The sequence below is a fragment of the Sebastes umbrosus genome, chromosome 20 (genome assembly GCF_015220745.1).
Source record: "Sebastes umbrosus isolate fSebUmb1 chromosome 20, fSebUmb1.pri, whole genome shotgun sequence".
Taxonomy (NCBI): domain Eukaryota; kingdom Metazoa; phylum Chordata; class Actinopteri; order Perciformes; family Sebastidae; genus Sebastes; species Sebastes umbrosus.
Window position 1 is genome coordinate 21,506,383 of NC_051288.1, and position 25,418 is coordinate 21,531,800.

At 42.0% G+C, this 25,418-nt stretch overlaps 1 protein-coding gene across 7 annotated transcripts in view; it reads right to left on the bottom strand.

Moving 5' to 3' along the window:
* The window catches only part of sdk2b (sidekick cell adhesion molecule 2b), a 327,437-nt gene that overhangs the window by 89,355 nt on the left and 212,664 nt on the right, over positions 1-25,418 (bottom strand). For all 7 annotated transcript variants that reach the window (XM_037754749.1, XM_037754748.1, XM_037754745.1 and 4 more), the window contains exons 2-3: positions 16,426-16,585; positions 333-439 (exon numbers count right to left, since the gene is read on the bottom strand). In XM_037754749.1, coding sequence (XP_037610677.1) covers positions 333-439; positions 16,426-16,585 — 267 coding nt within the window. The remainder of the gene's footprint in view (positions 1-332; positions 440-16,425; positions 16,586-25,418) is intronic.

Below are 25,418 nucleotides of genomic sequence, written 5' to 3' on the forward strand. Positions count from 1 at the left end.
ATGAAGCAAAGTTAAAAACAAGCGTGGCAACAATATCAATCTAATGAGAATGCTGAGTGGAACAGCTGTCCGGGTTGATAACACCCCGAATGATATGCAGGTAGATCTTTCACCCTGCCAGCATCTGTCCCTCCCTAGTCAGTCCTTGATACAAAGGCAACCAAACAGAGTGTCGGCATACTGTGTACTCTGCAGGCAGTCAAACACAAGCGCACACACACACACACACACACACACACACACTCCCTCCCTCTCTCTCTCTGCGTCTATCTATCATCCGTCCATTAGGCCCATTCATCTGTGTTTCACCTCCATCCCGAGCGGATACTCACAGGCCACCTGTACTTCTGTGCGCCTCTGCAGAAGGGCTCCCACCCGATTCCTCACGATGCAGCGGTAGAAGCCAGCGTGGGAGCGGTCCAACGAGGGGATTAGGTACCTTTAATAAACACACACACACAAGACACGCATGAGGAATCTCTTAAATTGCAATGAACTGGTAAACTAATTAAGACAAAAGCAGGAATCAAAAGGGTACTTATGTAAGTGCACAAACACGGGTATTTGCAAATTTGTAAGCATGAACGTACTGAGAAGGCACAAATCAGCGTCTGAGTAAACACACACACACACAAACGTAAGAGCATCTAACAGAGGATCAAGGGCACAGAGGACATCGGAGCTTAGCTATTGTTTATTCCAATGATAATGATGCTCGGGAGGCTAACCCAGCTACCACAGCAAATCTCTCCCCCAAGACACACACACACACACACGTACGTCATAGACAGGCACAGACAACAAACACTTGCATTCAAATTTCCTCTAAGCAAACACACACGTATGCGCAAAATCCCCCTGAGACAAAAGGTTGAAGCTGTAATGTCTCCAGCAGTTGACACTCAAACTCCCTCTGACCTTGACTTAAGCGTCCAGCTGTGGCGGCAGTACCGCCTCCCCGCCATGTGGAGGCAGCCTAACATATACTTTATGAAGCTGCTGTTCTGTGTGGAGACTAACTACCCACTTGATGTATGTTGGATCTTGAGCCACATCTGGTGATACAGCTGATGCCAAAAGAACAAGTGGCAACTAATTCATGATGTTAAAAAAAAATGCTGGCTCTCATTTATTTTTGCAAACCCTCCACTAAAGCTAGAATTAAAACATACCTTATAAGTTGCCATAAATATACTATAAATCACAGTAAAAAATATGACTTAGGTTACACTATACTACTTACACAGGAAACAATACACTTATGAAAGGTACACATACATACAATTACAAATATAGACTTTTTAATCCTGTGTCCCTGTGTTGATTGTTCTTTTATCTCTTGTTATATGCCAAATATATGTAAAATAAAATCAGTATCATAGTATTTTTACTTTCTTTTGTCTTCCTGTAGACGGTTTGAAATGTGTCATGACTCATCCTGCACTCGGGAGCAAAAATTCATCCAATCAAATGAGACTTCGGGCGCCTACCGAGGCACACCGGTCGCATAAAACAACACTTCACCGTTTGCAATATGGGGAGATAGGAAGAGATGTGTTTTAGGATGTCAGTGGGCAAAAACGTTTTCAATTCCAAAACAATGTGGCTGAGATCGAATTCATTCAAGGGAAACTTTGCAAAATTTTCAACCAACTCTGTGTCACTGCAAAACAGCAGTAGATGCAGATGAACGGCAAAAGACCGCCGGATGATGACGCAAAACGATTGGCAGACTTTTGCCGGCGGGAGCGGGCAGGTGGGGTTCCAGGCGCTGCAGTAACACATTACCGGTTAAAAATTGGCAAAGTTTCCCTCATCTCTCCCTCGTTCTACTCCGGTTCTAACAACAGGTGAGGGAGGAGTAGCGATGGTCGAGCTATAGAGTGAATGAAGAGAGTGAGCGGCGTTGGTGAGAACAAAGCAGTGAATCAAAAACAAATTAAATGTTATCGCTGAAGCCAAGAAACGTCCCGAACACGGCAAAATAAGGAGAATAGAGAAAATCCAGGCAGAGGGCTGCAGGGTCTCTGCAGAAACAGACACCACCACACACTTCTAGTGGGGCATAAGTGATGATTGAGAGGAATAGAAAATTCCTGCATATTATACCTTTAAAGACACTCTAACTTCCGTTTCACAGGGACTTTTAAAATACTAAAATTGCAATTCAAGTCTCAAATGATTTCTGAAAGTGACAATCTGACAATCACACCCACTTCATGCAGTAGATGGTATGAACTTCACACTTAGGCTCTCTTGTTTCATTCCTCACACAACAACTTCCGTCTTCGAGAAGGGACTTTCCAAAAAAGTGTTCTCCCCATTTGCACGATTCAATGCATTGAGACTACAAAAACATGCATAAGACACAGAGCTCTTGTAGAGCGATCCGGGAGTGCGATGCATCCAGGAGGAGGCTATGATGATTTTAAGTGGCCATTCAAAACAGCCTTAATGGTCCTGTGTGTGTGTATAACAGCTGTTAGACGGCATCGCTTGTGAACTAACAACCAGTCTACTGGCTTCAGGAAGAGACTCCCGCAGATACTCATCAGTGATCAATGTTTGTTTGGCTGCGCGCATGTGTCTTTTTGATATCTGCAATACACCAGGGTATATCTGCACGAGATAACCTCAACGGCACTGGCATACAGAATGGATTTCATCCATTTCATTTCTAATACATCGCAGAGATCAGCCATCCAGACTGCTCAGAACGCCAGGCATCATCTCCTTAACAGCCTTCCAATAACTAATACATGTCGGTGCAGTGGGAGATACACGGAGCGGCCAACTGTCTCTAATGGCATGTTAGATGGCCGCACAACATGTAGAAGTTGTGAGTTAGCCCGCAGCGAGTTGCACATGCTTAATTTGAGTCATTCTAGCGCAACACATTCTTGTCAAAATAAATACTTCTTGTGGGACGTGAAACACTTATCACTAGGAGTGTGCTTGCTAGCTTTCTGTCACATCCCTGCATGCTATGTGCTCAAGAGTACTCAGCGCACTGCCAGGCAGCATGTCGTAGTGTAACCTTCAGTGATGGGATGTACCCGTTTTTATAGTAATACATGCAATTTGTTTGAAAAGTTTGTTTTTGTGATTTAACCTTTTGATTGAAGAGGTTTTTCTTTACATGAATACATGTTTGGGAAGAGCTTAAGTGAATGAAATAGAAGTAAAAGAGAGCAATTGAAAAGTTCAGAAGTGCTTTCAACAAGCTGTTTGCAGGGAAGTTTGGATACGTTAACAAAAATAAAGACGTTCTTCAAACGGTGAGGACTAGGGAGCCACATAATAGCAGCTATTATTGCCTAAACAAACAGTACTCAGACTAAATATACAGTACACGAACAGATTCTAAAAGTATTCAGGAGTTTTTCACAGAGGAGTTTTCACAGACTGCCAAAGGCTTAAGAGAAAAAGAAGCAAAATGATACTCTCTAAGAGGCTGTGTAAAATTAGCTAAACACACACGTTTACTGAATGAAGCCTAATACAGAGAACCAGAATATCTTTTGAAGTCCTCGCGAATTTGATCAGGCTGACAAAAAAACCCTGCTTTAAAGTAGGGCCAGGCGTCTATATCCCCTTCAGGAATGTAAAGTTACTTAAATATCAAACGCACATAACGATGGGTGACAAATTAAAAGAAAAACCAACATCCAATTAGGAGCCGCCAGAACAACTTCAATGTGCCGTGGCGGAGATTCATCGAGTCTCTGAACTGGATGGAACACCATTCCTCCAAAAGATATCCTCTCATTTAGTGTTTTGATGATGGCGGTGGAGAGCGCCGCCGTTCACGCATTAAACCATTCAGTCCTCCCATCAAGCCCTGTACGGAAGCACCATTTCTTTTGTTTATCCACTTAATTTGGGTTTCTCTATACACTCACTTGCCTCTATATTAGGCACACCTGTTCAATTGCTTGTTAACACAAATAGCTAATCAGCCAATCACATGGCAGCAACTCAATGCATTTAGGCATCTAGACGTGGTGAAGACGACTTGCTGAAGTTCAAACCGAGCATCAGAATGGGGAAGAAAGGGGATTTAAGTGACTTTGAACGTGGCATGGTTGTTGGTGCCAGACGGGCTGGTCTGAGTATTTCAAAAACTGCTGCTCTACTGGGATTTTCACGCACAACCATCTCTAAGGTTTACAGAGAATGGTCCGAACAAGAGAACATATCCAGTGAGCGGCAGTTGTGTGGACGAAAATGCCTCATTGATGTCAGAGGTCAGAGGAGAATGGGCAGAGTGGTTAGAGATGATAGAAAGGCAACAGTAACTCAAATAACCACTCATTACAACCAAGGTATGCAGAATACCATCTCTGAACGCACAACACGTCCAACCTTGAAGCAGATGGGCTACAGCAGCAGAAGACCACCCGGTACTAGCACCGGCCACTTTATTGGGTACACCTTGTACCCAATAAAGTGGCCGGTGAGTTTATGTGACCTATATGTTTTAGGAAAAAAACTATTTCTGGCCACATTTCAACATGTAAGATAGACTTGCCGTGGTGGTTGGTGTTACCGGTGTTAGACGGTGGTCGGGCACACACCGATCTGCATATTTCTACAACACTTGTTGGGAAAAATGTTAAGATAACAACTTTTGTGTTGATGGAAAATGGATATGTCACTCACTACTAATTGTTTAGGGCAACACAAAACAAGACAACCCCTGTTCCAGACATTAACATGATATTAGGCTCGATGAATACAGTGAAACTAAATTGGCAATTCATGCCAGATTACTAACGTGAAAGTTTCTCCTGTGTTATGTCGATAGCTTTGAAAATGTCTTCTTGCTTTTTAGAAGTCGCTGCTACCAAATGGAAGTCGCTGCTGGAATAACAAATGGTCGGGGTGTGTTTCGAAGGCTGCTAATAATCTATAACAAAAAAAAAAATGAAGTGGGATCAAATCTCATTAGCGGCAACGTCAGTCGGACCCCGAAGGACTAAATGAGTTTTCGCCCAAAGTCTGTTAAGACTTAATCAACTAATCAGGAGGCTCCATTAATGATGTGTGACGCCTTTCATATGTTCCATCAGCTAAATTAATACAATTACGTATATGTGTTATGCATAGATGGAAGGAATATGAGGTCAATAGATGATGGAATAGTGGCGTCGGAGTTTGGGTTGGAGAAGAAGCAGACATTAAGAGAGAGAGAGCTGACAGGTGGTGTCGGTGCTCTAAGTTTAACCTCGCCGAGGCCTACCGAGAATTCACCCCGGAGCCAGAACCTTCAGGGTGACTTTAGACAGTAGTCTCTCTCGCTCTGTCTCCCTCTTTCGCTCTGTCCCTTATATAATGAATACAATTAACCTTTGCGGAGCTGCGTGTGTTGGCAGGCAGGTTGGGGGAGTCAGCGGGGGCTCGCTGTGTTGGACAGAGATTGATTGATGTTCCTGTGGTCAGCGCACTCCGTCAGATCCCCTTTAATTAGCCCCACTCAGGAGAAATGATTAGATGGAGGAGTGGCAGGGAGACGGATAGAGGGACACGAGGAAGAGGGAGGACCGGGTTCGGAGAAGGAGGAAGGCAGAGAGTGTGGATAAAGATGGAAGAACGGAAAGACGGAAAGAGGGGGAGAAGGATGATGGCAAAAACTATAATCCTTGATTGAAGATGGCTGCACTTTATAGTGAGTGTTCCCATAATATCATCAAACCTGTGACCAAGGTTAGCTCCAATAACATTTTACTTAAATTGCTAGTTATACAGCAAGATGATAAACCCTCATACGCACAAGGACATTATAATTATACCCCTAACTGCATGACAGTGAATCATAAAGGGACACAAATCTGAAACGAGACGGTAATGACACACGTCTTTTTATCCGTAGCATCAATGCATTTGCTATCATTTTGAAAAAATGCTTCCTGTCATTAGGCTTTATGTAATTTCGCTGTTAAACACGGCGGATCATTTGAAACCCGACCTAAAAGGGTGTCTCTAGCGATTGCACCACGTCATGCAACAGTTATTTTTAAAACTCATAATAAAAGCAGACACATAGCGCGGAGCGTCACGGCTCACTTGTAATGATGTGTGTTTTTTTTTCACTCTCGTCGTATTGTTTGAAGTTTATGATAAGGTCATCACCCTTTTACAACACTCTGATGTCACTTTACTTGCGTTAATGAGTTCACTTGTGAGACTTCAACAGCTTGTACATTCAGTGCTATATAAACAAAAGCAATAGCAGTGGACAATTATTACTTATGACTGCCTAATTACATATTTATTTTTGGGATCATGATGAATTAAAGTGTGCCGTTATTCTGATAATTATATGTGTGTGTATATCATAACTTAAAATATCATCATGTACTACCATGATGCGACAAATACAAGACACACGATCTAACATACACGCCCCTCGCTGATGTCTCTGAAAGCAGGTGGCAGCAAATCAATAATGAACTATATATTTTTGAGGAGGTGTCCTTTGAAAGAGTATTGATTTATGTATTAAGATCATCTTCTAAATTCTGTAGGATGAGAATCTTCATTCTCTCTTCTTAGGAGACAAGATCCCATCACATACACCACATGACAGGTAATAGGGACTTTCTGGCTTAAGCTACGGGAAATCAATAGCGGGTAATTCGTCTACAGGCCCGGAGGGACGGCCTCCATCCATATGTTCTATCTCCTCTAAGGAGAAAACAGATGGACAACTGTCTGATGGAGACAATTCACACAAACTATTGCCAACTCTATTTTGTCACTTCCTTTTTATATACTGTAAATTCATATGTTTGCTTTATCGTTTTGTTCCCGGTAGAATTTGCCAGCCTTGATCCCTATAAAAGCCAATTACGTCCAAGTTGCACAGACAACGCTATATGATCCTCAAAGCAGTGAGGCATCTCTTTGATGTTGCATGTGACACATATGGCATTATGCTAGTTGATTGAAGTATAGGCACACATGACTGTTGTATGATAAATATGTACGGTAGTAGGTGGTGTAGTTTATCACACCCACTTACTGGCAGAGCTGTGTATAGAACCACAATGCTTTAGTACAGACCGATATGTGTCAGATATCAAAAGTTGTCATCAAATGTCATGTGCTACGCTTCCACGACGACGCTGTCGGTCAGGACGGCGTTATCAGCTGTAATCGCAGTCTGAGAACAGTGCACAGTGTCGGCCGTGAGCTAGCCAATGGGGCACGCTCACATGCACTAAAAGCACACGTGGCCGGCCCGTCTATGTCAACAAAGCACGGAGAATCTTGAATTACAACACACACAGAGGGAGAGTGACTTCATTCTCTGCTCAGGTAGCCATTACTCCACTATATTTTTACATAGCAAATAGTTGTTGCTATGATATGATATGTATCACACACACACGGCTATGAAATGATATGATAATGTGATATTGGATCGGTGCATAGACTCGCGTACTCGCCAATACCCGATCCGGCATTTTAGGCCGTATCGGAGGCATTTCTGATACCTTCTGATTCTCCATCCATTCTGTGACACATATGGTGTATCGCAATCACCGTATGATACAATACCAGCAGCAGCACATTTTCCAGTGAGGGTCTGTTTAAATGAGAGAGAAGCCTGCAGACACCAGCAGCCCTGCCAGCCCGCTTTTGAATGTAGGTCAACACTAAACGTTTGGGAACCTCACCAGTATGTTCCTATCACACCATATCAAACTGTAGGCATAGCGTTATGCAAAATCATACCATACTGAATCAACACGGTCGTAAGTATGACGCTAACAGTTGAAGGAAACATAATTGCACATTATATGCACATAATACATGCTGGTGAATGGTGCGTACGTCCTCAAGTATTCGTGGAATCAGAGAAAAGTACTTTAATGTGATCGTTCGGTGTAGTTGTTAATGTAATTAGATGTCCATGTGTTTATACAGGAATGTTTCATCACGCTGGCAGTGGATCATAAATTAGAAAAAGCAGCCATACCTGCCAACAGTGCAATGACACTGAAACTCATTAAGACAGAAACACAGTAAACGTGCATAATAAGACGAATGCTGTCTGTTTTTTTTCTCTCTCTCTTGCTCTCACACTTTCAGACTCACTCACTCCACTTCGCCACAGAAAACAAGGAGTGAGCGAGTGCAAGGAGGTAGAGAGAAAGGTAAAAAAAAAAAAAAATCTATTGTATCTGGGAGCTGTAGAGGAGAATGCCGCGGAGACAGAAAATGGATGTTTTTAGTTACAGAGGGGAATCCATTAAGGTCATCCAAAGAGAGATGCTGCCTGGCTGGCTCTGTCCGAGCCCTGCCAGTCACTGACATGATGGGATTCAAGTACAGGCCCAAGTTTCCTGCCTGTAATTGGATGTTAGTGCTCCTCTTTTCTCCTTAGCAAGAATATCACCGATCTCATCAGAACTAACATGGAGACAAAAAGAACAAGGATAATACAAGGGCTGTCCTGAATACCATTTTTTGGGCTCCGGGGCTTCGGTTGTAATCAACAGCGAATATTTGAAGGGGTTGCGGGGGCCGCCGTGACCGGAGGAGCGCTATAACTTCTCGGTTAGTAGGCAGCACAGACTCCTCATTAAAGCAGCACAATTTCTCTGTCACACAATCAGAGGCTTCCCTCGAGTGCTGTTTTTATGCTTTGTGTGGACGGCGCACACTCCTTCTTTCCGAAATTTCCCCCTATACGGTGGCGTTTTGGATAGAAATGTTCCGATACCATTTTTCCCGATACCGATTGCGATACCTGAACTTGCAGTATCAGACAATATCGTGTACCGATCCGATACCAGCATGATAAAATAAAATATAGTTATCATGACTATTTAACAGCTGTTTACTACTGACCATGTACGGATGTGATATCATGACTATCTTTGCATTTTCCAGTGTGAAATACTGCCAAATGGCTGGCATGTTCCTCGCTCTGACTCTCACTGTTGTTGTTTGCTATCATCACATGACAAACTACTACTACTACCTACTACTCAGTGAAGTACTGTTTTGGCGCGGTGAAAAATAATTCATTTCCAGTTAAACAAGTTGATTTTTTTCTGGGTTAATAAATTATGCTATTGGATCGGTGCATAGACTGGCGAACTCACCGATACCCGATCCCGAATTTTGGGTAGTATTGGATACATTTCCGATACCGGTATCGGTATCGGAACAACTCTAGTACTGCTGCTGTGTCCGCGCTAAGGGTCTCCTCTCCTGATCTCTCTGAGTGTGCGAATGTAGACATACTTTAAAGTCACATTTGCGGGTCTTCTCCTCCTACAGCGGCGTTTTGAGGCTGCTTTTGCCGCGTATTACGCACCGCCAATCCCGGCAGTAAGCCCATGCGCCATGCAGCCCGCGGAGGCTTCCTCTTGGCCCTTTCGACCCGAGCCTCGCATGTGTTTTGCTCCGACATAAGCAATGGCGACGAGGGCTCTTGGCTCCTCTCTATGACATGACTCAGCCAGACATTTCTCCGTACTTGGCTGAAATAGCGCTGCAACACGTGTCTTTTGGTTTAATTAAAGGCATTCATTTTTAAGGATTCTGTTAATCTACAGTATCGTTGTTTGTATTGTTATTTGCTATTGAATAAAAAGCATTTTCCAAAAGCTTTGGTGTGTTTTATGCGTGGTTGGAAACCCCGAGGGGTTTAAAAAACAACAACAACGAATATCCGAATACCAAATTTGGAAATTGATGACCTAACCTACGAACAAATAACCGAATAGTCTAATATTTGAGTCCAACCAATCTTTTGAACTACTTAGTTGAACAAGATGTGTTGTTATTTTCTTATGTATTGGAAAGTCTGTTATCTCACATTCTGCTAAAGTCTACCTTTTGCCTGGAAAATGATGATACACGACTATATATCAGCAGGTAGTTTTTTCAAGGATACTTTCATTTCATCCAGTGAAGTGGCTCTACTTGTGTTATTATTTATGTTATTTTATTTTCATTCATTGCCTTTATTCACAATGTAAGGGCTCTTCAAAGCTTCATAGCGGGGCATTGAAGAGCGGAAATTCGAGCAGATGGGGAGGAAATTTGTAAAGATTAGGTAGAAAAAGATTGTCACAATCCAACAAAAATAATGTGTGAGAGTGTTGAGGTGAGCAATAGCACCAGCAGCAGTAAGAGCAATGCATTGATTTGTGAGACGTGCTGAATGGTGCCAAAACCAAGAAAACAACATCCAGGGAGGATGCGAGATGGAAAGTGAAAGTGAGTGAAAGGGCGAATTTGATTCTCAAGGTCTTATTTGATGCTCTGTTTGTTCCTCATCCCATTTCATTTTTCCACACATGCACCTTAACCCTCCTCCTGAAGTCAACACAGACACAGGGGACATCCAACTGGTTGCAACTTGCTAACGAGCAAACTGTTTTGGCTGTGTGTTTAAGTTATTTATGGAGAAAGCAAAAAGAAAAATATGAAAGGAAGACGTTTTAACAGTCTCCAGCTGTTTGGTTTATGACAAATTGCTGTTTAAGGTAGCCAAAATCATCTGAAAATAAAGGTGGTTTTACTTCTCTGTATATATATGTTATTGACATTATTTAAAAAGAAAACATTCAAAGCGACGATTTTTAGGTTGTAGCGAGCTCAAAGCTGGAGTGAAAATCCTGGTATCATATGAAACTAGAAAACAATGAATCCATCGGTATTTTGGCGAGGAAAAACTGGCATGGCCATTTTCAAAGGGGTCCCTTGACCTCTGAGCTCTTGATATGTGAATGAAAATGGGTTCTATGGGTACCCACGAGTCTCCCCTTTACAGACATGCCCACTTTATGATAATCACATGCAGTTTGGGGCAAGTCATAGTCAAGTCAGCACACTGACACACTGACAGCTGTTGTTGCCTATTGTTTGCCATGTTATGATGTGAGTATATTTTCATGCTAAATGCAGTACCTGTGAGGGTTTCTGGACAATATTTTGTCGTTGTTTTGTGTTGTTAATTGATTTACAATAATAAATATATACATACATTTGCATGAAGCAGCATATTTGTCCACTCCCATGTTGATAAGAGTGTTAAATACTTGACAAATCTCCCTTTAAGGTACATTTTTAACAGATAAAAACTGTGCAATTAATTTGCACTTAATCATATACAGTACATATACTGTATATGTTACTAAGATTATAAAAAAAAGTTCACATGCCATGTTTTTTGCGCCCTCAAATCCATCGTTGTTAACGTAGACACACAGAAGGCACGCTCAAAAGCGAGAGCGACGACATTGCGGCGCGCAAATGTTTCCAGGTGCCTAATTTTCAGGGCGCAACGGCTGTGTGTTCAACTTTTGGAATGCAGCAACGCGCACCGCATGTCATGAGGAACAACCAATCATAGCCGTTAGATATCTTCTGTGTATATCAGATATTAGTCTACGGTAAATATATGGAGGAGAAGTGAATCGTTTTAGTGCAGGGCTACCCTGAGTTTTATGATCTGTCCCACTGATTATTTTACTTGCTTCACCCTTTCCGTCGAAGAACATCACGACATCCGGTTGAACGGTCAGCCACACTGTCACAGACAAATCGAGCAGTAAAGCTACTGTGAGGGATTTACGGTGCTGGAAATCCATTTATCTTTGATGCGTTTAGTCAGTGAGTCTTACAGCTATTATACCGCAACTGCATCATCATCATCATCGCAGCGTGCAGGTTTTGGTTGCTTAGTAACGGCAGGTGCGACAGGAACGCAACCTCCCAAGCACCTTGGGTAAAAGGACGAAATCGGCACGGCTGGAGTTTTCCATGTGAACGGCCCCTATAAGAGCTGAAACCAGCAAACATTCAGAAATAGAATCAGAACAATAAAACCAATCCTGCTAGGAACATTTATTCATTAAATTAAATGCTTTGAAACTCAATCATGTGTATCATCACATCAGTCTAAAGGCAGATATCATTTCGCACACACACACATTAAACATGTTGTCATCTACAGCTACTTTGCACCCCTGCTTTTCCTTCATCTCCATCTAGTTAGCAAGCTGAGCTCGTCATCTCTTTCCCCAGACATGGAATTATATTGTATTGAACTTGTGTTAATTTGTTCAGAGCCACCATGAAATTATATCTGTTAAAAAAAAAAAGCAAAGATGCTCAGCGGTAGTTCACGTATGAGTGGAACGAACTGAGGCAGACGGGATGAACAAAGAGGAAGGATGAAAGAGAGATCGAGGCTGTGAAGAGACACGGGAAGATGGAGTGGGGATTTTCAGGAAATACACAAGTGCAACTTCATCCACGAATATATATCTATCCGTAGTACCTGTCGTATCGCTTAAAAACATGTTTTTATACACAAAAATAAACCGGTACTACTGCCTATTTCTGAACACATTGTCACATTTTGCAGTCAAAACTGTAGCGATCGGAGTGACACTCTATTACGCTAGCTGTCAAAATGTTAATCTCATTTTCTGTTTGTTTTTCTGTCTTGATTGTGAGAAGCATCAAGAACGCAACTCTTTAAGTCGAGATGTGTCGTAGGGAAAACTAATTTTCACTCCTCAAAAGTAGAAAGAGATGTCAATCAGCATGAACTTGTGTTGCTGGAACTGACACGTCTTCTCCTACCATGCTATCCTTTAACTGCTGTGAGTGACTGTTGATTAGATTGTTGTTTTTTTTCACAGTCCGTCCGTCTCATTACAGCATGAAAATTGGAGAAAGGCTTACTATTCCCAACAGGAAAGAGAGGCCACACTCCACCAACCCAGCCGAGAACCAATTGACAAACAAAAATGACTCTTGAGGTTTGATTAATAATTAACTCTCTTAATTAAGTTTCAAGGTTAATTGGCGGCATAAAGACTGGTGGCATGCCAGGTAAACGCCCCTGAGGTTTTGGTCATGTGATAGGAAGTTGTGGTGCTATGCTGTGTGTTTATAGACTAATTGAGCTACTGAAGCATTGTGTGCGGGATAATTCACTGGCTGATGGGTTCAAAATCCTTAATTGTGTTGGATATAATCTTAATTAAGTTGCATTTTAATGTGGAGATAAATCTTTTAAATGATAATTTGGGAACAGAGGGAGCAGGGTGCCGGCCAGGTGCTTTAAATTGGCACTCGGGTGTACAGTAGGTGATGTTGCTGCTATGTGACAGCAGTCAATGCTGAGCCTGTGGCACTCCCCACAGCAGATCACTAAAACAGTGCCACTCTCTTACCGCTTCCAGTACTCACACACACACACTCCCATCTAGATGTTGAATAGTAATGCTCACACACACACACACACACACACACACCTTGCAGTATTGATCGGTTGCCAGAGGACACAAGGTCAAGTCGCACGGTGTCAATATTTAAACCAGCACTCAGCACTGGGGACCTCTACCATCACCTCATTAATATGGGGGTCTGCTCTGCTCAAATACTCTCCTGGCACAGAGAAAGGTCGACTTGAGGAATGAGGAGGACTGCATACCCACACGCAAACAACACACGCACACGCACACACACACACACACACACACACTACTCTTTCACATGCAGAAAGCTGTCAAAATACGGAAATGAATGGCTATGCAAATCACACAAACGTACGTGGTATCTCTACTTCCTTTATGTATTTCCTATTGAAACAGGATTTTGCCGAGGTACATAACACAGTGACGAACCCTTCTGAACTGTAAACCAATGGGATGTCAGTTTAGCATAGACAGATTGTTTGATTCAATTAAGGGATTTGAGGGAAATTGTGATTCCCTTATTTGTTAGTGTTTAAGTGCAACAACTTTGTTTTTCGAGAGAATGACACATTTTCTGCAAACCTGAAGTGTCTATTTCCAACGCATCCTCATAAAACAGTTCGTACGATATCTTACGAAAAGTTATTCCTCATTTTTTGGACGTTCTCCTACGAATGTCCGGCAATACTCGTCAATTTCCGCTCGTTACATGCATAGTCTTTTCAAAATAAACTTCCATCTTCACAGGAAACTTGGTTAGGTTTAGGCAACAGAACTATTTGTTTTGATTTAGAAAAAGATCGTGGTTTGGGCTGAAATAACTACGGAAGTGGCGTTACTTAAATACGGAAGTTATGAGACAGATAAGTCAACGTTTGAGTTACAATAACTATGGAAGCTGCGTTACTTAGGTACTGAAGTTACATGAAAAATAAGTCACCGTCTGGGTTGACACAACTACGGAAGTGGCGTTACTTAAATACGGAAGTTACGTGACAAATAAGTCAACGTTGAAGTTAAAATAACTACGGAGCAAACGTTACTTAAGTACGAAAGTTACATGACGAATAAATCAACGTTGACTTTTGGTTTCACATGGGACATGAACAGCGATCTCCTGGGCGAAAGTCCGGTGTTTTTTGACCCACCCATCCACCTCGACCTCCTCCCTACGCGGCGTTTGACGCTCTTTATACTTCCTGCTTCACGATGACATGGATTAAATAAGAAATGATTTTGTGGGATATATATACGAATTACAGTGCATTACTTTTCGTAGGTATAGCTACGAACAATGTATGAGAACAGCCTGCCATTTCACCTGGTCTTAAATCATGCTTTTATACAGTATAGACACACTCACTCACACATGCAGAATCCTGCACAGCTTTGTGCTTGACTGTTTGTTTAATCACCCATTCTACCACTCGATCAATCACTTATCCAATACCACAGTCAAGGGGGCCTTGAAGCTCCAACAGACAGTGTAATTCTAAAGTACAGTCCATTCTGATCAATTGCTGGAGCATCTGTGTGTCTCTCCTGCCCTTCCTACCCCGCTGTTCCCACTCTGGTCTTATCTGTCTCCAGAGATTGTCAGGAGAAAGGCCTAGCTCCAATCAACGGGGCTGATGTTGCTCGTACTGTACGTTCACCCACTGTTGTTTTCACATACACACTCACATGTGAACTCCGCAGTTCAGCCAAGATCAGCAAAGTGTGTGTCAACGGGCTTTCTTTCAATCCTCTAGTGCTTCCTTTACACTGCCGTCTGCACACAGGCGTACACACACAGACACACTGCTCTCTGAGATAAGAGCAATGTTTGCCACATTCCAGATCTTAAAGTTACCATTAAAGGCGGTTTATCTCCTGCCCTAACTCTCATTCACGCCTTTCGCTTGTACGCTGCCTCTCTAGAGAGAGTGATGGAGGTCAGGGAGCCACGAGGGGAAAGGAGAGAGGCAGAAGCAAAAAAAAAAAAGAGAAAGAGTGAAAAAGCAAAACAGCAAAGGCAAGGCTATTCTGTGATGAAACTTTAACTGGCTCTAGGAAAAAATCATTGTCACGTAAGACCTAAAAAAATGCAGGTATTCTGCCTTTGGACCACACAACTACAAACAAAATGTGTTCTTTCATCTTTCTCATCCATTTGGACTAATAAATAAGTGTAATAAATTATACTTAGATGTGTTTAAATGTATGATTTCAAGGTAGCTTAGTGACACTAAATCACCTCGTCTAATGTTTTAGGAAGACTAATTTAGATTCCTTTCTTTTCTTCATCAGAATTTGATTTAGCTACCACCTCATTTCTGTGGTACTGAATTAATATTATGAGCTTATTTAAAAAATTGATCTAAGCATGGGAAATAGCTACTGTAGGGGGAAATTTTTGCGTATTCGGATATTAGCTTAACCTCAGGGGGTATGTCTAAAGTCAAGTTCAAATCTACAGCATGCCACATGTACGTTACAGACTTATTGATCGCTGTAATCATTGGCTCTGTATATTCTAGGGATGTTAACATTTAACCGTTAACTCACAATAAGAATTTTGACCAATTAATGGCTTGGGTCTTGAGGAGTTGTATCATTTATTCTTCGACAAACAGCCTGAACTGTACACACACTGCGCTGCTGCGTTCACAGTTATAATGTTACTGCTAACTTCGTACACATCGTCAAACACGCTCTCTCGACCGGACACTCGCTTACGTTATGCCGAGCTTGCAATACACTAGAGGAAACCCAAATGCCAGGCAGACACACACAACTGTCAACCTCACAGCTAAACTGGGAGACTTACTGGAAAAGTGTCTGCATGTGTCCACGACAATACACGCAAAATCGTGGCTGCTAACTCTCCCAGATGGGTAAACTGGGGACTTTTGTGCGTACACCGCAGCTGGTGTTAAATGAAGGATTTAACCTGTTTGTGCATCAATTTACTGTTGCAAGCTAGGCGGCTTGTTAGGCACTTCAACCATAACACCGCTGCATGGAAGGCACTCATCTTGTCGCTATACTGGCTTTGGATTTTTAACAAGTTCAGTCTAAAATGTTTTGGCTTCGTATGACTGGTACAATTATGGCAGCTTTCCAACCAAATTCAATCAATCAGTCAGTATTACACACATCTTTCTCACGTGTTTTCTCTCTTAATCACAGTTATTGAGTTTGTCCTCACCTGTACTCCAGTGAGAAGCGGGTCAGCTCTGTGCTGTTGTGGATCCATTTGAACTCCAGCGGCCAGCTTCCCTCAGCCATACAGGTGAGCACCAGCCTGTTGCGTTCCAGATGGAGCTGGCTACGCACCGGCTCCGTCTTGAAGTAGGGCGGCACGTCATCTGTGAAGAATAAAGAACAGCGTTTGGAATTAAAGTTTTTTTTTCTACATGAGACATCTTGCGAACGGAAAATACCTCAAAAGCATCCGAATAAAGAACACCCGCTCTTAAATCCATGAACCCGGAGGCACATATGTGCGCATAAAAACTCAGACTAAAGAAAAAAAAAGTGTGAGCTTTAGGGATAAGAGAGATAGAGAGAGAAGCAAATTTATTTTCTTGTGAACTTATCTTTCATCTTAATAAGGAAGGCATAGATGAGGAGCAAACATGGAGTTATAAAACTACTGAGAAACATTTGAATGGGAAGACTTGAACAAAGAAGCAACCGCAGTTGATGCTTACATCTATCTGACTGTAACAGATCGTAGATGGTCAGATGCTTGGATCTCACCTAAGACAAAGCAAACTCTGCAGTATTTGATTATCACTTGCATCTAAACACCAAGCTGCCGCGCTCCAGATGGAAAACCCTCTCTGAACGTGTCCCATTTGGAGCTTCCTAATCTCGTGTGAGGCACTGTTGCTTGCGTTGGGTGATCTTGAGTTTCTCCGGGACTGTCGGAGTTGTCTGGCTAACTGGAAAGTGGAAGCAGAGGCATCGAGTCAAGAAGGATTGCTCCTGCATTCTCCTGCTGTGTGTTTGTGTGTCAGTAACTCATTGGCACGGGGCACCACTTTCCCTCCAAGCTAGACGGAGCAGACAGGAGCGGAGTGAAGCCGAGGAGGAGGCATGAAATCCTTTCATCATTCGTTCGCCTCCACTCCGTTTCGCTCTGTCTTTCGCTCCTTCTGTGTTTCTCGAACACGCTCTGTTGAAGTGTGAAGGAATGGATCGAGGAACACCAGCGAGAACCTCTCCACGGGGTGATGCACATACTGAGCATGGCAACACACACGCACACTGATTTTTATATCTCAATCAAGAAAGCCTCGCACAGAAAAAGCGTCAAGGTCCCTCGTGGTTCTAATATCTCATCCCGTGATAAATGATGGAAAAATGGAGAGCTTACTTGATGATCATTGTAAATATAGAACACATTAATTGGATGGTTGGATAATATAATTATCAAATTGACTGATAATCAGGCATTGAAATTAAACTGTCAAAATGATCTATAGTGCTGATATTTTGTTCTTCAATTTCGGCTCGACAAATCCACCGGAGGTAGACTGATAAGAGGAAGAACGGGGAGGAAAATATAGAATGAAAGTAAAATAGGGTGAGAGAGTAAAGATGATTTACAAGCTTTTCACTTTCATTCTACTGAGCCTTCTAGATTGATATGCTTAATGTGATGACAAGATTTCTCTCAAGGTAGTGGTTAAACTACTGTATAGCGTGAGGTATAATATCTTATCATGGAGGTGGACAACATGGTAAAACATCTTTAGTTTCCTAAATGCTCTCATTTGACTATATTTGTAATCATCTATGAAATTATTGTTTATGCTAATATTAAGTCTGTCCTCTGGAGTTGGGTCGATTTCCAGTTTTGCCTGTTTTGCCACTGGTTTAATTTTACTCCAACCGGCTGAACCGTCATTTGTTATTATGACAAGTTACGGCAAATTAAAAAGTAGCCGATACGCGCCACGGTGCTAAATCCAGCTTGTATTGCATTATTAGGCCTAATAAGTAATATAACAACGTGATTAACATTATATAATGTTTGTTTATGAACTCACTGATGGAGCCACTAGTGTCTGAGAGGCCGTGCGCATCCGCCGAGCCGAGGCCGGTGACTTTAACATAACAACAGCAACATGAAGGAGATCAAATTTCAGTAGAGGTTGGAGGGGGAGAAGGGGCACAAGCCGCACGTTGTGTTTGTTTACTGGAATGTTCAAGTGTTGGTGTTGGTGTGAGGGTGACGAGAAAAGACGGGCTTTCGTCAGCCAGTATATCGCAAGCCCCTGGACCCTATTGGGCTCGTAACGTTATCGAGTGTGCGGGAGAGAGAGGGAGCGAGCATGTGACGGTGTGTATGAAGTTAGCAGTAACGTTATAGCTGTGAACGTAGCAGTGCAGTGTGTGTGTACAGTTTAGGCTGTCGGTGAATAAATGCTACAACTCCTCAAGACACAAGCCAAGTTCCTGTGTCTTGATGCCACCTGCTGATTAAAGTGAAGGGGGTTAGCACCGAAGTTAGCGACAACTTCAGCCCAGGCTCATTTAAGGTGGACCAGCTATTCTCATTTTACTGACAAAGCCACTTGTCCAAGTTTCGTTGGAGCGGCTGCTGAGTCAAGTGCGTCACCTAGTGGTACAATTCGGTATACCGGTCCGGTCCAGTGTTTCAGCTTAATATCAAAGCGGTTTGAACGTTTTTACACTCATTTTACCAGCTCTACTGTCCTCACTGATATAAATGGGGTGGACAAAATATCAAAAACACCTCTCAGTATTATAGAATACAGTTCAACAGCACCACCAACTACAGCCTCCAATACACATTTTTTTTTTTACTTTTAAAAGTTATAACCTTAATGGAGGAAAGTTTTCTAACAGAACTGTATATTTCAGAGAAGTCATGAAACATACAGATGACTAAGCATCTTATTCTAAAATAGTGCATTGATTGAAATGCTTTAAGACGTTTTGAGGAACATAAAAAAAAATCCAAGGCTATAAAACAGTGTGCACACAGAAGGTACATAATGAGGAACATCAACAGAAATTATAAGCATAAGAACAGAAGTTCTTTGCAGCTCAAAGGTGCATGACATATCTGAATAAGTCAATAATGAATATTCATACATTCCAGTCCCTTCTTGTTGCATATTTATTAACAGCCCTTTCTGACTTCTGAGCGCAGCGTTAACCCGTAGGCTGGCCGTTATGAATAAATATTTATAACAAACAGAAGAAGACAGACGAGACTCAATAAAGCGCCACATTGTATTGACCTGTCTGATTCAACCCACATCACTACCTTGGATTTTTCAAGTTCGAAACTGTGCCCCTTGCCATCCTGACGGCGCTGTGTTCTGTTAAAGTCTGATCCCTTTAGTCAAACATGAAGAAAGCCTCCGCACAGCAGAGGCATAAAAAGCGAATCCAAAACAGACACGGCTAATCAGAAAGTCACACGGTGAAGGGAAGTCAGCGCAAAGAAAGAATATGCAATGAACCAGAAGTAAAAAGGAAAACTTAGGTTAAGCGATACAAGAAAAAAAAATGTGTGAAAATGATGTATGAGAGAGCAGCATGGCAGACAGAGGGCTTAACAGATGCAAAATGGAGATGAAATGTAAAACAGACTCTGAGGTACCTTTAGAGTTGGAGTGCCTGGGCATCTCCCAAAGCCCAAAGCAGTGTGAGTTAATACTATGCCTGGCACAGAGGAAGATAGGCTGCAAAAACGAGGGAGATTGAGATGTGCAATAGTGATTTGAGACGGCCGAGACTAATTATTCCCTGGCGACGTGCGCTTTGCTTTTATCTGAGATGGGGAGATAAAAGAGGATTGGGGGGGAGGCGAAAGAAGGAGAAGAGGCAGGAGAAGAGAGGAACAGACAGCACTGCAGTGAGAGAGAGAGAGAGGGAGGCATGCAAACAAAACGCAAGCATGTATCAGCCATACACAGATACTCAGTCATCCACAGGAAGGTGTGAGGCCAAAGCAAACATTGATCACTGATGAGTATCTCCAATAGTCCCTCTCATTAGGAAGTCCATGAGAGCTCATCAGTGATATCTAACTGTGGAATCAGCACACGCAGAAGGAGAAAAACACTCTGGGGACATGAGCTGACAGAATAGCTTAGGGATGCAGCTAATGATTATTTTCATTAATGATTAATATGTCTGTGTTTTCCATGAATCAATTAATTGTTATGTAAGTCCAAAAATAGCAAAAAAATTGCTTTAAAAAATACTTCTACTTCCAACAACATGGCACAGGTTATATATACAAAGTAAAAACAAAGTTAGCTGCCAAAACCTGCGACAAAATGGACAAATTTAATTGAGCAGTGCCCATCTCAAGTAAAAAAAAAACACCTGCTAAACGACATGCATCCACAATGTTGCCGAGAATATGACAGAAAGCAGGAGCGCAGCAGAAATACACTAACCACTGCCTTCGCAGCACCACGATTCAGAAACTATCTGATGGTCTTGACAAAAGAGATTATTGCCGAAAGTGTATTGGCAAATGAAACTCGGGAACCGGAGAAAGCAACATACCTCCACCTACCCAAAAAAAAAAGTCAAGCCTAGTACAAGCAGTTATCAAAGTCATCCTACTGACGCTGGACAGTTTATGTAATGTAAATAAATATATAGCTAAATATTTAAATCAATGTTCCATAGCAACCAACGTTCTAGCAACCGTCTCGGTATTTGCATCCGTTCTGGACTATTATAGAAACAATTTAAGCTGCACTAGTCAATATCTTTTCTATAAAACAATAGTTCAAATGACTAATAAACTCATAGTGATGAACCCAAACAGAACTTATAATCAAACTCTGCAGTGTCCCTCAGTTCTACGGAGCGTTTTAGTGGCTTTCAACTTATTGTTTTGGTTTTATGTCCCATAACTTTACTGTTTGGTTCACCTTCGTTGCTCTCAACCTCATTCGCAGCAGGCAGCCTTTTTTCAGCAAAAAAAAAGCTCTGTAAAGGCAAAGTTAGTGACTATCTGGCAAACAAAGTGGAACATTATTTAGCTGCATTTAGCTGCTTAACATCCACATATTTCCCTCAGGGTTGTAGGAACCAAAGCAGAGCTAGAATTAAAGTAAATATTGAGCTTACATTTGCCAGGTGGCTAGAAACACAACTATAAATGAATGCTGCTGGGTGTGTAAACAGCCAACTATTTGCTAACACATTCCCCACAACTTCCTAAGGTGATATTATACCAATGTTGTGTTTAACTTCTAAAGCAATTGGCGACTAAACTTACAAAGTGCTTTGCAGCAGGGAATAAATGTTAAAGGGACTGTTTGTAAACTGAATATCTGTGAGTTGTGGACAAAACAAAACATTTGAGGACGTCATCTTGGGCTTTGGGAAACACTGATTGACATTTTTCACCTTTTTCTGATATTCTATAGACCAAACAACTAATCAATTAATCGAGAAAATAATCAACAGATTAATCGACAATGAAAATAATCGTTAGTTGCAGCCCTATATACAGTATGTCACACAACCAGAAGAGTATAAATGTGTAACACCCCTTATCCTAAGTGCAGCTCACACTGTAAACTGCAAACAAGAATTGAAAAATAAGTCTTCCACTATGCAGCTCAGGCCTGAGCAATACAAAGCAATTATTGTGTGGTGGAGGCCCCTCATTTGCATACAGCACAGCTCATGCCAGAGGATGCTCCCCGGGGCCAAGGCCCGGGTCGACTCAACGCCGGGGCATGCGAGTGTGTGTGTGTGTGTGTGTGTGTGCGTGCAGGTTAGTGTGTCAGACGGACGCTCACAACCCAGTCTGCAGCGCACAGTCAATTAAATCAGCTCTCTCATTAACGAGAACCGTGCCAGGTACAAATTCCTGCCCTGGGGTGGGAATTCATAATTGAGAAGAACTTGGAGAATTAATTTCTAAAATAACAAGAGCTGTAGTCGGGGACATTTCTCCCATTTCCCTCCAAACACTCTTAAAAAGGTCAAAAACAACCCTTTTAAATCTTCCTTAAAACCATCAGTCTTTAAACTCCAATGTCACACATCAAATATAATTAACGCTGTCAAAATTTTTCTTTTAATGCCACTCATTTCTTTAACGCATTAACGCAAGTTGTGATTCTTAGGTCGTAGCAGGCTCAGTCTTAAAGCTAGAGTGAAGATACTGGTATCATATGAAACAAGAAAACCTAAAGAATCCATTGGTACCAACCATGGCATACTAACTTGTCTTGTAGGAGGCTAAATAACGCTTCAAACTTAAGCTAAATTTTGCCGAGGAAAAACTGGTATGTCCATTTTCAAAGGGGTCCCTTGACCTCTGACCTCAAGATATGTGAATGAAAATGGGTTTTATGGTTACCCACGAGTCTCCCCTTTACAGACATGCCCACTTTATGATAATCACATACAGTTTGGGGGCAAGTCATAGTCAAGTCAGCACACTGACACACTGACAGCTGTTGTTGCCTGTTGGGCTGCAGTTTGCCATGTTATGATTTGAGCATATTTTTTATGCTAAATGCAGTACCTGTGAGGGTTTCTGGACAATATTTGTCATTGTTTAGTATTGTAAATCGATATCCAATATTAAATTTATACATACCTTTACACAGAGCAGCATATTTGTCCACTCTCATGTTGATAAGAGTATTAAATACTTGAAAAATCTTCCTTTAAGGTACATATTGAACAGATAAAAATTTGCAATTAATCACGATTAACTATTAGAATCACTTGACATTGCTAATATAATACATATTTTTAAAATAAGACTGCACACAACAGGTATGGAGAATATTTTAAAGAAAATAATGAAGCCAACATGTCAAGAACTACTTGAAATTCAATCATGTATCTCGCAGTTGGACCATGAATTCTTTACTTTGTGGTGAATCTTTTCAGTTGACTGATTTATGCCAATTGCATGATAATGCACCAATGACCTCAGACCCTGTACTCAAGATTGCCTCTGGATTTTCTTTCACAACGGATAAAAACACACTGGACTGAAGGTGATGCAGAATAGCGGCCGAATGTCTGTCTTGTCCATTGACCAGAGAAATATCTCTTTTCATTAAAAAACACTCGCTTTCTATCTTCTAAAAATGTCTGAAAGCTCACAGGCTTTACAGGTGACGCATTTCTCAGCTTTAGTTAGTGCAAAACCACACAGCTGAGTTTTCACAGGCAGTCGACGCACACACACACACTCTCCAGTTCCCAGAAGGCCGTGGTGGAGCTGCGGTTGCAGCCGTGAGCAGCAACCTCCCTCCTAGCAAAATCCTCAGGGGTCCGGTGCTCCCGGACACAGCATACATATTTCAGATGCAGCCTGGGGGGCCGCACACATACAGACAAACACAGGTGCTTATATATTTTCACACCTGAATATCAAGAACTTGCTAAGAGTTTAATGAATGTGTGTCTAACTCTGCATAACTTGTGTGTGTGTGTGTGTGTCATTCTTTGATGGCAGGTGTCTGGATGCATGTGTTTGTGCTGCTGCTGATGAGGATGGAAGTTTGCTGGTGGTCTAACTGAGCTGCTAATGGCCCTGCTGGGTATGAAAATCTGTTCTACTGTCTGTCTTTATTTAGCACACTGGTCTGGCCCTCTTGCTGAGCGAGTGTGTGTGTGTGTGGATGAGCTCCAAAATGTGCCTGTGTATGTATGTCAGCACAGTACTGTACATTTTGTGTGCGCGTGAGAGTGGTTTGGCAAGCGCGTGTGTGTGTGTGTTCGCTGACTCTCATCCCTAAGAGACGCTCAAACTAAGGCCAGCTGCTGATTTCCACCACCCCGCGTCTACACACACACACACATATATGGCACACGCGCATTACACCGAACCAATCAGCTGTTCACTATTCTGTTCACACACACATATCCATAACACATCCATACATGTCCACAAACACACACACGTCGTGCCTCAGCACACAGCTTTTGGCACATCTCCAGTGTATTACTGTTGGCCCTTTTTGTTCAATTCATGGCTCAGTGACGCCTCCTCCTCCTCCTCCTCCTCCTCGCCTGTAGCACTGCATTTCCCATGAGGCCACGCTGGCAGCCACTAATCTCTACTCTTGCCGGTCTTCCAGCGCTGCAGGTCCAAACAGCGCTGCACTGACCACGAGCCTGACGCTCAGTGGGTTGGAGAAGATGACCCGGTCACAAGTTCATTAGGGATTATCATTTATTCATTTGTCCTTTATAGAATATTTATTTATTTTTCGGTATAAGAATTAATCTGGTCAGACTTCAGCTTGTAATACATGCCACATCCCCATCCAGCATACATTAGATTTGTTGCTATGGTGTTATGGTATTTTCATTCTAGTCATTTCCCAACCTGTGGGCCAGGTTCCCCCAAGGGGTCAGAAGAAAAAGTAGGAGCCCACTGAGCAATAGTCTTTTCCTCATCGCCTCTATGCTTTAGCTCTGATATAGACCACAGTTTTTTTTTGGCTATATATATCCCAGTTTTAGACCATATTTCAAAAACATCATTACATATTTTAGAAATGCATAAAAACCTGTAAATATGTAACATAAGCACTGCACACCCCCGCGTTTACAGTATTACTGTTAAGCTTTCACTTATCACCCTTGAATAACCTTAAACTAAACGCCTACTGACAAATAGACGTATAATATACATCTATTACATGTAATTTCAATGTCAAATTGCTCAGTATGAGGCACTCCCAAGATGATTAACAAGATAAACACACAAAGAAAAAGCATGTTTCTGCTACAAACTAGAATTACCGTCTCACGGTTGAATGCCTCTGTCAACCAGTCAAGTTGCAGTTTACATCCACGTCTGTCCAAAGTGTCATCACTTCATCATTTTATCCTGTATAATTAGCATATGAATTCTTGAGTTATGGTCACAAACGTTCTCATTTTACAGCTAAACAGTACAGTATAAGATGTTCTGAAAACATTTGAGGCAAACAATAGGCATTACAGTAACAGAATATTGATTCATATTTGATCAGCGCTGTCTAGTTTGACCGTTTGGTCGGAGTTTGCGAGTGATTGACAGCTGCCTCCGTTGAATGAACAGCCAATAGGAACGCTCTCTCTCTCTCTGAAATGAGCTGTGATTGGTCAAAGTCTCCCGTCACAGGCTAGATTTTTTAAAGCCTGAGAACAGAGCCATGAGGAGGTGCAGAA